Source organism: Ambystoma mexicanum, chromosome 13 (genome assembly GCF_040938575.1).
Source record: "Ambystoma mexicanum isolate Mex_15411 chromosome 13, UKY_AmexF1_1, whole genome shotgun sequence".
Taxonomy (NCBI): Eukaryota; Metazoa; Chordata; class Amphibia; order Caudata; family Ambystomatidae; genus Ambystoma; species Ambystoma mexicanum.
In genome coordinates this window covers 710,192,297-710,210,223 of record NC_090938.1, presented here as the reverse complement: position 1 = coordinate 710,210,223, position 17,927 = coordinate 710,192,297, and the positions used below count along the sequence as shown (strand labels likewise).

General features: G+C 44.8%; 1 protein-coding gene across 2 annotated transcripts in view; it reads right to left on the bottom strand.

The window, feature by feature from the left end:
* The window catches only part of LOC138521765 (E3 ubiquitin-protein ligase TRIM39-like), an 840,082-nt gene that overhangs the window by 425,598 nt on the left and 396,557 nt on the right, over positions 1-17,927 (bottom strand). For both annotated transcript variants that reach the window (XM_069634831.1, XM_069634832.1), the window contains exon 4: positions 12,946-12,986. In XM_069634831.1, coding sequence (XP_069490932.1) covers positions 12,946-12,986 — 41 coding nt within the window. The remainder of the gene's footprint in view (positions 1-12,945; positions 12,987-17,927) is intronic.

Genomic DNA, 17,927 nt, shown 5'->3' with positions numbered 1-17,927 from the left:
TGGAGGATGGATTCATCGGGAGTCCAAGGCCTTTGACTTGGCGCTTGCCCAAATGAGTTCTCCCTCCCACCAGGGAGGCATCCGTCACAATCGTGAGATGGCAGTTGGGTTCCACAAGTGGCAGTCCCTTTGCGATGTTGCAGGGGTATGTTCACCATTTTAGTTTGTTTGAGAGAGTCCGAGTGATGGTAACTGTCTGATCAGGAACACAGGATTTGGGACCAACTGGTAGCCAGAAACCTTTGCACTGGCCCCATATGTAGCCTGCAGTGGGGAATAAGAGTGTTGCATGAAGGCATAGTCCCTAGGAGAGCCATGTATGTGCGCACTGTGACTTACTTGTTTGGCGTGAAAGAGTTCACTAGGAGTATCAATTTTTTCACCCTGTCTGATGAGCGTTTGACAAGACTTGGTCCGTGAGGAATTGAGCACCCACGAACACCACATTTTTTGAGAGAACTGTGCAATATTTGGTGCAATTTATTGCAAATCCCAATTATTGGACAAGAGCTTGTGTTTGTCACAGAGAAAACATGGTTAACTGATATGTTGAACCACAAACCAACCAGTCATCTAAATATGGGTAGACGTGGTGGCCCCGTATTTGGAGAAAGGCTGCTACTTTTGTTAACGTCCTGGGTGCTGATTTTAGGCTGAATGGTTGTAACCGAAACTGGTAATGGCTTTCGCCGACCACAAATCTGAAGTACTTTTGGTGGCTTGGATGTATTGGAATGTGGAAGTATGCATCGTTGAGATCTAACACCACCAGATATTCACGGGGCTGTATGCCCTTTATGACAGCCTGGAGTGTTACCATCTTGAACTTTTGCTTTTTATGTTTTTGTTCAGCTTTTGCAAGTCCAGGATAGGCTGCCACTTCCAGTCTGGTTTCTTGATGACTAAGTGCTTGGAGTATACTCCTTTTCCTCTTGCCGAATGAGGATCTCCTTCGATTGCTTGTTTCCTTAACATTTGACGCACCTCCCGTTTTAAAATTTGAAGGTGCAGGTGTGATACCTTTACGGGAGGTATTGGGATTTGTGCGCATTTGAACTCCAACAAGTGACTGTACTGGACGTCATCTAGCACCCACCTGTCCTTTATGGTTTTCCACACGCTGAGGTAGAAGGCCACATTTCCCCCAACCTGTCTGCCCTTGAGGCAGTGTTACACCTTATTTTGCCTACCTCTTTCAGAGGTGGCTGATCCGCGCTTTCGCTGCCCTTGATGGTACTCCCTGCTGCGCTGGTAGGATTGGTAATTTCTCTTGTAACCCTAAGAGGAGTATCCGGGTCTACTGTAGTTTTCTGTTGTCCATTGAGGACGAGAATCTTGAATTACTGGAGGCTCCTTGAAAGGAGCGAAAGGACCGCCTGCCCTGTAGGGTTGTAAGAGATCTAGCAGTGTCGGAGTCTGCTTTCATGGTTTTAACTGCCTCATCAATCTTGTCCCCAAACAGATTTTCCCCTTCACACGGCATATCGATTACTTTGTGCTGTACCACGTAACCAAGCCTTCCGTTGAAGGGCTACACCATTGCCAATCTGTCTGAACCCGGTTTCAGTGAAGTCTACATCGATAATGCTGTGATTCGAAGCTTCCTCCCCTTCACGCACTAGCGTCATGGCTTTCTTCCTTCCTTCGCTGCTCTGGCAAGTGTTACAATATAGGAGCCAACCGATGCCACATCTCTAAATCGTATTGTTACACTTCGGGCTTCCTTGCAGAATACGAATCCTTTACAAGCTCCTCTGTGGAGCAGATACAGGTTGCCATGGCGCCTGTACAAACTACGACGGAGTCCGTGTCAGCTGACACGTCCTGTACGTGGAAGACGTATGGCAAGACATGCCCCCATACAGCTTTAAAACCACCGTCTTTCAAGGGGCTCATTGCTGCTAATTAGCGTTACAAGCTACAGCGGTTACGTCTGTTTACTCCTTCGTGTTTTCTCCGCACAAATTCCTATTCTGCTTACCTGGTATTGACCCTTGCCTGGCTTCTGGATTGGCTTGCCTCCTCTATTCCTGTCGTGCTCGCCTGGCTTTTGACCCGGAACGTTATTGGATCCTGCTTCCTGCTTTTTCTTGCGGTACTTTATTCCTGCTAGCTGCTACTAGACGCGGAACGACTTGCCTTCCTCGCAGGTGACTTGCCATCCAGAACTTTTCTACGCCTTATCTGGATGCGTGTGCGCTCAGGTACATACTTGTAATTGGCAATTGCACCCTTGCTATTCATTTTCTCCACAACCTTGCTTGGATCTCTGTCTTCTGTTGGATTCTGGGACATTGAGTGACTGTCTTGTGAACTTGTCTTCAAGTGCATATAACGCTTTGCTGATACTGCACCAACCCCGCACTAGTGCGACCCTGGTGCCGTTCGGGGCTATTTCCCTATACTAACATTCCTGTTTGTTATTTTCTCCTGTCGTTGCCTTCTGTTTCATGGACTACTTTCCATCCTCAAAATATCCATATTCAGGTTAGTTGTTATTGGTTCGATACATTAGCAAGTCTCTTTAGAATGAATCCCACTCATTGTGCTTATTCATATTTTTGTAGATTCACCCCGGGGAAGCTCCACTCCAATACTTAACTAGGTATTTTCCGGTTATATACTGCTGTTCTGATTACTTGGTTTATTTTCAACACTGTATAATATCTTTGTATTCCTTTGCAGCATTGGTATTGGCGGTGTGTGTTCTCCCCGCTCTTTTATTCAATTGACACCTCTGTCTGTCCCAATCGAAACAGCAGAGAGGTACATTGTAGAAAAGAGCCCCTCTTTGAGGAAGCCTGAATCTTGTACTCAGGGGAGCTGGGATGGAAGGCTGAATATCGATTCTTGTACAACCATCATCTCCAAGGTCACTCATCCACATCTTGGGCCTACTTCGGAGTGGTGAGTAACACGTATCAAGCAACTTGTTCAAGGGCATTTGCTGCTTGGACAGTTGTTGCCCCAATGGTGAGTACCTTTTTTTCCGAACGCATCCATTTTTCTGTTTTCATTGTCTGGGGGAGTGGCGCATTTGTGCTGCGTACAAGCCTTGCAACTTGCTCCCGCTGTTAGGCAGAAACCTGTGCAGTTCCCTTAGGAACCACTGCAAAAGGCTTAAGACTACAGGTGTTGGCAGTAAACCCAATTGGTAGCAGTCTGTACCACCCAGATTTACCTGGTAGCTGTGGCTGAGCAGCCAGACTTCTCTCAAGAAGAGTTAGACAATATATAGAGTATACAAGATAGGTACCAAAATACAGTAGCATAAGCAAACACTGACCAGAGCTTTGGTATCAAAGTATACAATTATTTAAAGACACACTTTAGAAACACTCCAGCACTATTATTGTAAGCAAGTTAAAAAACATAGTCACTATTAATATATACATCCCTTATTCCTTATTAGACAAGTCTTAGTTAACACCACTTATTTTCAGACAGAGGTGAGCGCTTAACTAAAGATGGCACTCCAATAAATTATCAAAAAAAGGGAGGGAAAAGGCAGAAATTAGAAAAGCACACAACACAATACTTTAGAAGCACCCAGCAAGGCAGGAAAGTCAAAGTCTACTGGTGAGCAAAAAGTTCAGAGGCCAGGCTCCCTCTTAGAGAGAGTAGAATACCAATTCGCCCAAGAACACCGTTTAAAAGGCTTGAAAAGTCTTGCAGAGTTAAAAAAAGGAATTAGTTCAGCTCAGCAAAGTTCAGTTAGCCAGCCTAGGGCCAACCCAATTGGTAAGTTGAGGATTTTAGAGACACCCCACGCAGACCGTTGCGAGGGAGGCCAGGCGGACACAGTACCTTGAAAGTGGAGAGAATCCTCCAGCGGGGGCAGTTGTTCCTGGCAGCGGGTGCAAGTCGCGGCGTCGTCCAGAGGAAGAGATCTCGACGTGGAGGAGAGCTGAAGGTCGTTGCACTGCCAGAGAAGAAACCAGGCGCTGAGTTCTCCAGTTACAAGGTACTACCCTTTTATTTGCGGTAGTGGTAAAACATGGTATCCCAGTTGCCGGGGTGCTTGGCACAGGCAAGGCGGCCACGAGATGATCAGGGAAGGCGAAAAGGCGGGCAAACTTGTTATCCCCACCAGATGACTATCGGGATGAAGGGTGTGCAGTCATAATGTCGAATTCAATATAGTCGAAAACAAAAATGTCGAATTTTTTTAAGTAATGAATTATATATGGTTAGTAATACAAAAAAATAATGCACTAATACAATTTTTATATTTAAAATATGCTTTTTTATTTTAGAAATATTACATTTTATTTAATAACACAATTTCTAATATTTTTTTTATTTAATATATATATGAAGTAATAGTTTATTTCAATTGTAAACTAAAGATAATAAATATATAACATTCAATAGAATTTTTCTATTAAAATGTCGAAATTTTCTATATTTTATAAGTAATGAATTATATATGGTAATACAAACATATATAATACACTAATACAATTGTTATATTTAAAATATGCTTTTTTATTTTAGAAATATTAAATTTTATTTAATATCAATTTCTAATATAATATTTTTTTATTTAATATATATGAAGTAATAGTTAATTTCAATTGTAAACTAAATATAATAATAAATATATAACATTCAATAACATGCATGCTTTTTACTTAGAATTTTTCTATAAAAATGTTGAATTTTTCTATATTTTATAAGTAATGAATTATATATGGTAAGTAATACAAACACATAATGCACTAATACAATTGTTATATTTAAAATATGCTTTATTTTAGACATATAAAATTTTATTTAATAACACAATTTCTAATATAATATTTTTTTATTTAATATATATGAAGTAATAGTTAATTTCAATTGTAAACTAAATATAATAAATATATAACATTAAATAACATGTATGCTTTTAACTTCCATGTACATTATACTTTTTGTCCTGTAGATGTGGTAGAGGATTAGAAACATTCATATAACTATATATAATGTTTGTTTTTGTTTTCCTATGCACGTTACGTACCCTTCCGTTAACGTGAGCGCCATTTTTAAAGCCCATTTGTAAACCGTTTTCCTAGCGTTCGCTTCTCCGTTACTTCGTGCTCGTGGATTTTTTTTTCATGGATTTTTTTGAACCAAGCAGGTTTTTTTGCATTGGATTAAGTGCTTTTTTCATCTTTTTTCTTCAGGATCATTGTGAATTTTTTTTTACTTATGGGTTCTTTTTGCTGTTCCGTATATTTTTCCTTCCTGGATTGTTTTTACTTGTTTTTTTTGTGGATATTTACATGGATCGTTGTTGCAGACTCAGATTTATTGAGTTTCAGGTTGGTGTTTTTGGATGTACTTCTCACGTGCCACACTGGATCGCAGATTTCCACGAAACGCAAGTTTATTTTTTTCTCAAGTTAAATTCCACTGTACTTTTATTTAACATTTCAAGTTAAATGCAACCGAATTCAAGAATGTGTCTTTATTGTGTTCGTTAAAATCTCATATTAGTTGTTCCAGTTTATTTTTGTAATCCCTGTATTTTTTACATTTTGGTTCTTGGTTTGCTAATGAAATTGTTAGGTATATTCTAAATTCCTGGTGTTGTTCTTCCATTTGCAAGTCCTTCAAAAAATTCCATAAATTAGGATTCTTTGTATTGAAATTTTGTTTAGTCTACTATGCCATCCCTCTAGTCTATTATTGGTGCGTGGTTTACTTTCTAATGTAGCCTGGTAGCAGTTCCACAAGTGTACAGGGTATTTTGACCTGCGCCGCGTTCCACTTCGAGTTATTTGTCCGATCCAAGTGGTTTCAACATAGTCTGATAAATCTGCATTTTCTGCTTCATGATTTTTGTAGTATTCACTCAATTAAATGTTCGTAAAATTCAACATGATTCTCCTGTACAAAAGCTAATGCAAACAGTTTTTTAATGTTGTATTGGTAACAACTGTCCTCTGTATATTTACTGCTTAATCCCAATTTCTGTAATTTTCACCATATACTTTGCGTAAAATGAAAAAAACACCCCTGAACCCTTGTTTCTTTGTACACTGATTGAAAACCCTTAATTTGCGCCATTTCGTAGTCCATGATTATTGTAGTCGGTTTAGAATCAGGTATAGTCTCTTTGATTTTGTCAAACACGATTTTATATGTTTCCTCACTTTTTCTTGGCATTAAAATATATAAAAGTGGAATGATTTTGTCATTTATTGTCCCATGTACAGTAAAAAACTGGTGACAAGGTTGCGGGCACACTTTAAAAGATGCGTTCACTTTGCCAATGTTGACTTCTATTTAGATTTTGAAAATTAGCAGCAGTGGAAATTATCTCCTTTGGCGGTTATTTTAAAAACATCCGGGATTGTTATATCATTAAATAGCATTGGTACCAGTGATAGATTTTCCTTCTGCTGTTTTGTACGGTTTATTTTTCTTTGCATTAATTTCTCCGCTGGTAACTAAGCCGATATATGAGAGGGCAATTTATCACACACACCGGAAAGTACTGATCCACTAGCTTCACCCCGACTGTCCAAGGCTTTTCGTTTTAGTTCGGATATTGTTTTTTTAATAATAATATTGGTCTGATCAGGTAGATGATTGTGTTCATTTTTGCTCTTTACATCCGAAGCCTCAGTAATAACTTGTGCGCTGCATTTACTTTTGGCATATTCTACGCACTTCCAGTAAGTGCAATCTTTTTTTTCGGACTCTTTATAGAACACGTATCCATTTAAAACAAACTGTTTTCTGCCTTTTTGTGTGGTGATGTACTCCACTTTCTTCTCCATTGCGTATTCTAAAATAAACGAGAAAATAAACTGTTTACCTTTTCTGTTACATATAAACGCGAAAATAACGTATACCTTTCCTGTCATATATTACTATATTGTAAGATACCTTAATGTCTAGTTATGACAACATTACCTGTTTTAGTCAGAATCAACTTCAATCGATTTCCTGCAGTATGTTCTCTAGTGAGGTTCTGTCAGGTAATGACTGTTTTCCACAACCGTTATTGGGTTCATGGTACCTATGCAAGGTTCTTTACTCGTGGTTGTCACCTACGAGTTCAACCCTTTTTTATCCTTTTGTGTTGTGTACGAGGGTTCAGGGGTGAGAGGGTGGTCGGGTGGGGGGTCCTGGTGGGTGGTGTAGGGTTAGGGGGGAACCCCCCTATTAAAATGGTACTATTGTTGACGTTTTACATTCGGTTAAAGATATTGTTTTCGATTTTTTGTTCGACGTTATTTTTTCGACATTATCACTATAAACCGGGATGAAGATCTCTGTCGTTGGAAGAAGTGGTGAGGCGGTTCAGCTCCACCGGTGGTGTCTTCGTTGCAGGTCGGCTCAGCTTCTCCCTCTTCGGATTCTTTGGTCCTGTGGCGACGTCTGAAGTTCCAATCCCCAAAGCCCTGCTTTTATGCAGAAAACCCCCATTCATCAGTCCTAGCTGTCACTCAAACATGCCAAGTGGTGAGCCGGGCGGCTCACCACTGGGCCAATCACACAAGAGTGCGACTTGAGTTTCCGAGGAAACTCAGTCCAGGGTGCCTAACCCGCCCCCCACACATCCTGTAGACCCAGACAGAGTGGCACCACTTTTGGAGGCTTCTGTGTAGAAGCCCGCCAAAAAGTGGAACAAAGGGCTCGACTTGGGTTGGAGTTACAGAGGCAAACACAAACGCCATTTTAAAACCGAGTCCTGGCAAAAAGACCCAACTGGGGAATAAATATTAAATAAATAACCCGGCGGTATCTTTAACATTGCACCAAAAAGTGGTGCATTTAAAATAAATGGGAAAATCCCATAGTAAATATTCTTAAGGAATATTTAGCATGGTAACCACTGCCACCAGCCAGAAACTCGACGAGCGGGACTGCACAGTGCCCCCTCGAAAAACAGACCCAGATGCAATCTAATTACCCCTACCAGTACTTCCACAATATGATGGTTTGTACTGGTTCTGTTCCCAATTTAAGACTAGTAAAGTCAATGGTGACTTTACATGCCCTGGGAGACAGTCAGTCCCAGGGTATGGAGTCTATGTTTGGGAGTCACTAGGACACCCCTGTGTTACTGCACTGAGGGTGCTGTGTAACACTTACCAAAAACCAAATGAAACCCTATGGAGTAAAAGACCCCATAGCCCGTAAAAAACATTACAAAGTCAAAGGATATCTCAAATCATGTCTAAGTGCGAGAAAAAGAGTCTCACTGTTAGCAGGAGAAAAAAAATATACCCCAAAAATCTGGCAAAGCTGCTGGGGGACTCACTAGGTTTGGGAAATTAGCCTTAACAGATAATTCTCCCTAACACCAGCTGATACCACGGACTGTGGAGCGGGTTGTGAGGTGAGGCATTTTGGTGTGGTGTCTGGTGCTTTAAACTTTATCCAGTCTAATTTTAAATGCCGGCTCTGTAAATGGATGTTTCAGAGTACGGAGGTCCTCCTGACAAACATGATCCAGAATGGGTATGGAAAACCCTGCCTTCCTACGTTTACCCATGTGGTCAAAGAGGAGGCAATCCTTTTCCTCTTCAGAAATTAAACCAAAATGTTGGCATGCTTCAGACATCATGGAGCGAAAAAAGCCCCAATGTCATCTTGGGGAAGAGTGCCGAGCAGGACTACGCTGCATATCTTGGGTCAGGATAATCCATGTCCCACGTGTCGGCTCTGCGAGGCGATGAAGAGGTGGTGGCACTTGTACCTCGTGGACCAGTGTCCTGGTCTGTGTCAACCAATTCTCCCTCCACTTGCTCTCGTGTACCTGGACTATGTCTTCATGGAGGTGGAGGTCCAGGAGGTGTTCGAATTCTAGGACGTTTGTCTTGGTCTCTAAAGGGATGGCCTGGGTCCCTTTGACGCTGCAGTGTAACTTGTCTACTCCATACGTCAGAATTGTCTGTGGCTGCGGGAGCAGAGGCCTGGCATCTAGCTGTTCCAATAGTGATTGTAGTGTTGTAAGCACTTGCAAGGAGAGCAAGGTTTAAAGGTTTATAAGGGGGTATTGTGGATTCATACCGCCCATTCCCCCAGTAGTTGATGGTAGAGTAGGTGTCTGAATTCCTAGAGGTAGGTCTTCCCCTCTTCCTTCCTCAGGATCAGAGTCAGTGACTGTTAGAGAGAATTCTCATTTTATGGCTAATTTCCCTTACCTAAAGAGTCCCCCAGCAGCTTTGCTGGATTTGAAGGGTTCGTTTCTTTTTACCTGCTAAGAGTGAGACTCTTTTTCCCACTCTTAGGCATTTTTGCTATGTGTGTTCTAGGCTATTTTTGTTTTAATGCCTATGGGATCTTTCTCAACCCCATAGGAACCATCTTTATTCACATGTGTTACACAGCACCCTCAGTGCAGTGCCACAGGGGTCTCGTAGCGACCCCCAAACATAGACTCCATACCCTGGGACTGACTACTGTCTCCCAGGGCATGTAAAGTCCCCATTGACTTTACTAGTCAAATCCTATGAACTAAACCAGTACAACCCATCTTTTTATGGAAGTACTGGAATGGGTTAATAGTTTTTCCCCCCCATGTTCATTTTCGAGAGTGTACCCTACAGTACCTCTCAAAAGTTTCTGGCTGGTGGCAGTGGTTACTACCATATATATTCGACCGCAAATATTTCTCTATGGGATTTTCCCATTGTTCGAGGCTACTACATTTTCTGACAGCCTCCAACATACCGCCGGTGCATTTTTATACTAACTTTGCTCCGGTAGGTTTTATTTGCCAGAACTTTATATAACTTCTTTCTCGTGTCTTTCTCTACAATCCTAACCCAGGTCCGGGATCCTTTGTTCGTCCGTTTGGCGGGCTTCTGCCCAGAAGTCCTCCTTCCGGCGCCACCGAGTCTGGGGTGGGTCCATTGTGTGTGAGGGGGAGTGGGACCCCTGGACAGGTTTGCCTCCGCAACCCATGTCGCACTCCATCCTGATAGGCTGGAGGGTCTCCCGCCAACATGATCACTCCACTGTGTGCGTGACAGCTAGGCTGTATGAATGGGGATCTTTTTGCATAAAAGCAGGATCCTGAGGACTCGAAGAGCAAAACGTCACCACTGGAACTAAGAAGCTGAAGAGGAGAGAAGCCAAAGACATCTGCAACGACTGAACCACTGGTGAAGCCCTGCTGCAGCATCTCACCACTTTTCTCCACACGACGAGAGAAGATCTTCACCTGCAAGAGCCTTCTTCCCTCGAGCTTGTGGGGCCAACCAGTTTGCCAATCGCCTTCCCGTACCCAGTACTCGGAGGCCGGATAGCCAGGCACCAGTCCACCCGGACCGCGATTTAAAGGAGCATACCTTCTATTCGTCGGGTAGCACTGCGGCTGGTTTTATCTCTGGGTAGCGCAGAACTCGAACCTTCCTCCACGATGAGACCCTCTCTTCCCCTGCCGGATCACCCGAACTGCAGGAACTACCAGGAACAAACGCCACCTCAGGAGTCACTTCTCCATTTTAAGGTACATTGTTCCGCCAGGCCGCCCTTTCTTTGCGGTAGTGCTAAAGGTGTTTTAAATCCTTTACCTATCTGTTGGGTTGGCCGCCCATCTCTCTTATCATTGTCTTTTCAAACTTTTACAACCACCTCTTCAAATATCGTTAACCAAAGACTTGACTGCAGCTACAAGAACATTTTGCTCCTGGGCCCTGGGACCACTAACTCTGGCACAGGCCTATTGAGGTCACATTGTTAGACCTGCTTTCTCGAGATTGATTCTCCATTCGAACTGTGTGGTGCACCCCTTTCTTTTAACTACTCTTTCTTCCCTCTGCATATTCATTGTGAAATGCCATTTTGCTCAGTTTTCACTTTAAGTATTGCTTACACTGATGCACTGTTTTGCCTATTTCTGAATAACTTGTGTTTTCCCTCCCTTGTGAGGAATTGTTAGAGGATCCCTTGTGTGTAGTTGTCACTGTGCCGTTTTGCTCCGTTCTCACTCTGGTTCACTTGTTCTACAATTCATATAGGGAGTGTGTATATTTTTCCTTGACTTAATTTAACTTGCTTGATACTTGTGATACATGTGTTTGATTAGAAGTGTATAAAATAAATATATATCTATTTTTTAACTACCAAGCTTTGGTCAGTGTTTCCTTGTGCCATAGCCTAATACACCTGTTGTGTAAACCCTGAATACTGCTCATCTCCCTCTTGAGATAAGTCTGACTGCTCAGCCACAGCTACCAACTAAATCTTTGTGGTACAGACAGTTACCAAAGGGGATTTATTGCTCTCACCTGTAGTCCTAATCTGGTGTAGTGCTCCCTAAGGGAACTGCACTGGATTCTGCCCAACAGTGACACATGGACATTCTTCTGGTGGAGGCTCAAAATCGGACGTGATTTCATGCTGTAAAATCTGTTATGGCCTGATGTCGATAACTTACAGGAGACATTACTAGAGGAACCCGGCCATGGTCTACCATGTCTCCTGTTGGGGTTTTCAGAATATCTTTGGGGACAATATACTGTCCTGTATAGGTAATCCCGAAGTCTCAGTTGAGATGGCAGTCGACGGTTGTATAGGTGTATCTCTGGACGATTTAGGCTTTTTGGTAGACATTGACGCAATTGTCGATGTCATTGTGGATTTCGATGACGATTTGGTCGTCGAAAGGGGTCTCGTGGACGATTCATGCCCAGAGGAGGATCTGCAAGACTGATGATGAATAGGGTTCCTTTTTCATCAAAGACGAAGAGGAGGTCCTCGTAGCTGATTTGGATCAGTGTTTGTCCGTCATCAGAGGCGATCTCCTGGACATGTCAGGCGTGGGTTTTGTCGACTGGTGTGAACCTTTATCCCCCTGGTTTTTCCGACAGAGTCTTCGTCAACGGGACCATTTTTTTTTAAAGGAAAGGAATGTTTGGTCTTATAGTGACCCTTGGACGACTTTGTCTCACCAGTGTGTTTTTTCGCTAACGGCTCTTCAGACCTGCTTGGCTTGATGGTGACCTCTTGTCACAGGGAGTGGTAGCTCTCCCACTCCGTGACAACCCCACTTCCAATGCTGGGTACGAACCCTCATTGAGCCAACAGATTAGGCAACCGTTTCTGTCATTAAGGGTTTTTTGTGAGAAACCCTGCCAGATTCACATCCTTCCGCGGAATGGTTAGGGTAAAACCAGTAAAGACATTGTGCACGTTTATCGTCCTCATACACATTCTTCAGACCGCAAGTGTCAAGGCCTAAATAAGGACTTTTTGGTCATGGGGTCTCCATGGTCATAAAAGGAACAGTTTATGTAGACGGCGGATGCTCCGGATGGAGTAAGTTGAAGAAATATACATTTTTTGAACAACGTGAGAAAAGAATGCGAGGAATCCTACCAGCTCGAAAGACGGGTGAAATCTAAGGGGAAGCTGCTGGGGCGGAGCTATACACTCAACGTCCTATTGGTGGGGATCAAAAGCACCCACAACAACTTCGATTGCACACTCAAGAAGTTTTTTCCATAGGAACATTTCTAAATCAAGGTAACCAGGGATTCCCAGCCTGACGACAGGGAATATTCACAGCATGTGAATGCATGAAAGATCCAATGCTGGCGAAATGGTGCTTCTACTGTGGGATAAACAAGAGGGTTAACACCCGTCTAATGCTAGACAGGGCTATGCTGCAAGACATTGGTAATAGTAAACTTCTCTGGTTAAGGATAGACACAGTCTATTGTGTAAAAAGAGGCATGAAAGTCCACCCATTCTTGGGCAGAACATCTCTGGTTAGAGGTCAGAAACAAGACCCCCCTCCCCACCCCCTTCACCTGCCTACCTGCCCTCAAGAATGGGCAGGTAGCCTCTTGTGAGATAGAATATGAATGAAAAGCCCTTCAAAAAGGGAGACAACAGAGGGAAAACATAGCCGAAAATGTGCTTCAAGGCTCTGTGGTCCAGGCTGTATATTAAACAGTAATGGTTTATTTTTCATATAATGCAATTATACTGTACCTCAGATTATGGTCGTACCCGCTTAGGCAGCACTGCACAACCTAAAGCCAAAGGGAGAAAGAACAGAATAATACACAAATTAATATTTCAGAAACAGATCATGTGCCCTGCCTTGTTTTCTTGTAGTACAAAAATAGTAGGTAACTCAATGTTAATGTGCCAACTTGCCTCCCAAAAGACAGTCGAAACAGTTTGATATAAAAAGTACATCTCAGTTGAACGGTCAACAAGATACACACAAAAAAAATGCATTTGCAATATAGCAACCCATATTTGTATCCACCCAGCCGCTCTTCTGAACAGACATACATTACAGAAAAGGTGATGGCAGAAAAGGGTTGAGGAAGCAATGCAAAGTTAAACCTTTGATGATCAAAAGGTGGATTCTGCTCACTATAGGCAACGCACATAGGTTTACAGGTCCAGTATGTCTGTTGCTTTATAGGATGCTCCCTTGGTTGTGGTTAAAATGACTAGGAAGATTCAAGTTGGCAGCCGGCAGGGTTCGGATGTGAGGTGTAGAGCTCCGTCCCCACCAGGCCATGAACGCAGCTGAACAGAGAAGAGAACACTGATGCAGCGACCTAGTTGGATGGGGCGCGACTGAACGTCTGCAGTGGTCTGAGCGCAGCCCGTACCGGGAGAGAAACGCAGAAGAGCAGAGCTTCATCCGCGCCTGTGGCGGCCTCTCAGAGGGTAGAGCGGTGGCCCGCTCGGGGTGATGTGCTTCCCATATTCCAGCAGCAGGGCAGCGCAAGGCACAGCCCCAGCTGCAGGCCGGAGCAGACGCATAGGTGGCTCGGGTCACCAAGACTGCTTGTTAACGCAGCCACTTAAGACCAGCGGCATTTAGCAGGCAAGTGCTGCAAACCCGTAGGGACAATTAACTAGACCATAAGTTGGGCGGGAGTCACCTCCAGGCCCCAGCACATTTCCCAAAGCGTGCTACAGCCCAGCCGGGGACCCGCAAGTAACTCCAGGAACAGCACTGACTCATTCAGGGCATTCTGGAAGCCACAGCCCCACCACTCCCCCATGAATAGTGGCACTCTGCAGAAGCGTGGGAGGCAGTGGGGATCCTAAGCATGACGCTGATCGGAGGCACAGGTGCTCAGCAGTTGTGTTGGTGATGTTGGAGCGGCAACGGAGAGAAGTCCTCCGAGAACCCCTAGGCTGAGGATTGGGAGATCCCATGCCTGGAATACAGAGGAGGCAGGAGAGAACCCGCTTCCCCCTCTGCCCCCCAGCAGGGGGAAGCAGAGTAGTCGCCGACAAGCAGATTGCCCGACACCCCAGCAAAGGCAGATCTGAGAAAGGGGCGCACTGGTGGAACCGGGAGAGCAAGCAAGGCCCCAAAAGAGCAGACAGGGTTGGAGACCGCAGGTGATGCTGGAAAAGGGCCCATGTGAAAAAGCAAAGGGAAGTCGTCGCTGGCCGGACAAAAACCTCCCCCAAAAGCACCTGGAAAGTAGCATAGAAAAGTTCTGGAGACAGGCGACGCAATCACGCAGTAGCGAGGGAGCAGGGGGCCACAAGGTGGAACGGCCGGGCGACCAGGAAATTCCCAGCATGTCTGTCAGCAAAGAAGATATAAAACAATGCTTCAAGGACTATGGAAACCTTTCAGACCCAGTTCACCATGCTGAACACGTAATTGACGCAGTTCATACAAGAACTGAAGGTGGACTTCGACCAAGCTGGAGGAAAGGACATACACCACAGAAAAAGCCCTACGTCGCAAAGAAAAACGAGGAGGTCCTAGAATACATTTCTCGTCTATCACACAATTTGGAACTGCAGTGTGAGGATTTAGAGAACCGGTCCAGAAGATCAAACATTTATGTCAGGAATCTGGCGAAGACAGTGGTGGATAGACACGGTGCAACAAGTCTTTGCTGGCCTGCTGTACAGGAACAGGAAGGGCCTGTACAATTCGAAACTGGACAGGATCCACCGTGTAGGGCCATGCAGAAATTAACCTGGGTCCAGACCAAGAGGTCTTGGCGGCAGTGACTTCTTGCGCCCAAAAGGAGCAGATAGAGCGCAGCGCGCATATCTGGTCCGGTGAAACTCAACAGCACTGACATAGCTATACCAAGATTTGTCTCAAAGCACCATGCAAATAAGAAGAGCGATGGGTCCGGTGGCGAGATTCGCTACCCAAAAAACAATATAAGTGGACATTTCCTTTTGGGTGGCTCTTTGCGTGGGAAGGCCACCAACAGGGTCACAACGTGTGATGAAGGAGCACAGATCCTACTGCTGTAGGAGGACCTCAGAGCAGTGAACAGACCCAAAACGGTGCTTGAGCCGGCAGGAGGCACTGGGAATGGAAGAAAATCGAGGCAAGAAAGAGGCCAAGAGACGTGCAAGACATACCAAAAGAACTGATCTACTATACTAGGACTGGCTAGTGACAGGGTCCTGCTGAACAGTGAGAAGATAGCAGGGTCTGAGACTGCCTTTCTACTGCTATGGCACAGGAGAGCAAATTAATGTGTGTTCACTATAGCAGCATGGTGGAGACCACCACGCTGACGGTGGTCAATTGGAATCCAGGGGTAGGGGTTTTAGTACGCCCCATAAAGTGATCTCTGGTAGTTTAGGAGGGTCAAAAGCTGTGAAGCATGCATCCAGGCTTCCACAGGAACTTTGACTCTACCCAGGGAGTTGAGGGGCAGGGGGGCGGGGCTCGTTGGTTGTGTTGGGGAAAGAGGGGTGATATATTGGGGCCAGGCGACTATGTGAAGGGGGCAGAGGAGAAGGGGGTTCATTATTGAAATGACCATCACAATTATAACGTATAAATGCACAGGGCATGAATACCCGGTGAAGAGGAAAAAATTAGAGGCTTACTTACAGTAAGAGAAGCCAGGCATTGATATACCAGGAAACCCACATCAGGAAACGAGATAAGGGGCTTAAAATCCGGGGATACGCCCGGGTCTACCAAGTATGAGACGGGTATGGTATCAAGAGATGACACATACAACAGATGTCAAGTTCCAACGATGTTTATTTCAAATATTTGGATGGTGTAAGGCTTAAACTGCGCTATAACTAAGGTCGGGATTTCTCCTGCCTAAAGGAATCTAAAGGAGGTCTATAAGTCCAAATCAAAAGTCTGTCAATACCTATGCTTGCCCTGACATCTAGAAAAAACATGCTGGAGTTCTTAGTTGACAAAAATAGTATTCAAAAGTAAAGTCTCAGCGGTTCTTCACACAGTTTCTCTTGGGTTCCCTATCCGAAGTTCAATACAGTTCCCAGTACTGCTTGCCGTACCACCAGGTCTTCAGGTTCCCTTCCCCAAGACAGTTTCTCAGTTTTATCAGTTCAGTGTTCCCTTCTCCAAGATTTCACTTCAACACTTGTACTGCTTTCACTTGCAGTTCACTAAAAGAAAATCGGTCCACTGGACCAGTCTTCCAGCTTGCTTTAGCATTCCATTCACCGTTCTCTGTGGTGTATACCCAAAGTCTGTTGCTGGTCACCATTTAGGGCTCCCTGGTTTAGGCGTGGTTGTCAGACCAGACGGTCCTCCCCCATTTCAGGCTGTGCAACCATAGGTTCCCTTGACCTTTTTTGGTGCGTTCACAGGTTCTTCTGCCTACGGCTTCTGACCTCAGACTGGCAGCGTTTGGTTACTGCGACACTTCTGCATCAGTCTTTTGCTTGACCATAGACTTATGGTTCTTTTCCCAGTGCTTGGAATGCTCAAGTGATTGTTCAATTCTCCATATGCTTTCATTTTCATCACAGTGCTGCTCACATATAGTTTGATTTTCAAAATGTCAGTATAGCTTCAAATGTTTATTTGGTATTCAATAGGTCATGATTTGATTCAAATAGCACTTTTCATTCAGTTCGGTATTCAATAGAATGTGGTTTCATTCAAACCGCAACTTCCATTCAGTTCAGGTCTTGAATATAGTTCACATTCACATGCTCCGGTCTTCATATGTCCTCCGACACTCACCGGCTTTTCGCATCTCCACAGTGCCAGTTTCTGTTGCTCCAGTTTACCTTCTCCATAAGGGGAGGCAGAACACCACATTCGTCGGGCACTTCCCAGTCTCCCTTCTCTGCTTCTTGCTTCACAATAGACGCGGAATGCATCTTCCCTGCTCTCGACTGGCTCTGCAGCTCCAGCTTCCTCTAGGTCTCTGCATGGACAGAGTCTTTCACTCATCAGTATGGTAGCCCCGGCTGCTCCCGGTCCTGCACCCACCAGCTGTAGAGCCTCTGGAATCTATGCCGGTGTTCAGACTTCCGAGTCTCTTTACAACACAGTGGTTCTCCTCTTGCTTGCGTCAGAGTCCTTGGCTTGACTTGTCTGACCATACTGACCCTAATCAACGTGACATGACAGAACTTCAGTATTGGATGCCTTCATACCCCTCTTCGTCTGAGTACTAGTGGCAGGGACGTCTCTATGGGGGGGCAAACGGGGCACGTGCCCGGGCCCCCCATCCTGGTGGTCCTGGAGGGGGCCCCCGGCCCCCAGTGCTGAACACATTGGGTTTTATTTTTTTAATTTATGTGCGTGCAGGCTGCACTGCAGTGCAGCCCCGGCCCCTGAATCAACACTGGGAATCGAAACCACGGCTTCACAGATCACAGAAGTGTCAAGATTCAGGAACAGGGCCCCTGTTCCTGAATCTTGACACTTCTGTGACCTGTGAAGCTGTGGTTTCGATTCCCAATGGCAATGTTGATTTTGACTGAACAACAAGTGGGGGAGGGGGGAGGAGAACGACGCAGGACCACGAGCCGTGCGTTCCCCTCCCAACCTCCCCCCACCCCACAGGGAATACGGCACGTGCCACTGGAAGTGCGCACTGGCACTGCTGCGCAGCTTGCAGGCAGCCTCCTCAGAAGAACAAGCCAGCCAGCAGCAGGCAGCGTCGCGACACGTGCTGCCTGAGCTTCCGAGGCTAAAATTGTGTGGCTAGCTTCCCAGAGCACGCTTCTCCAGGTCA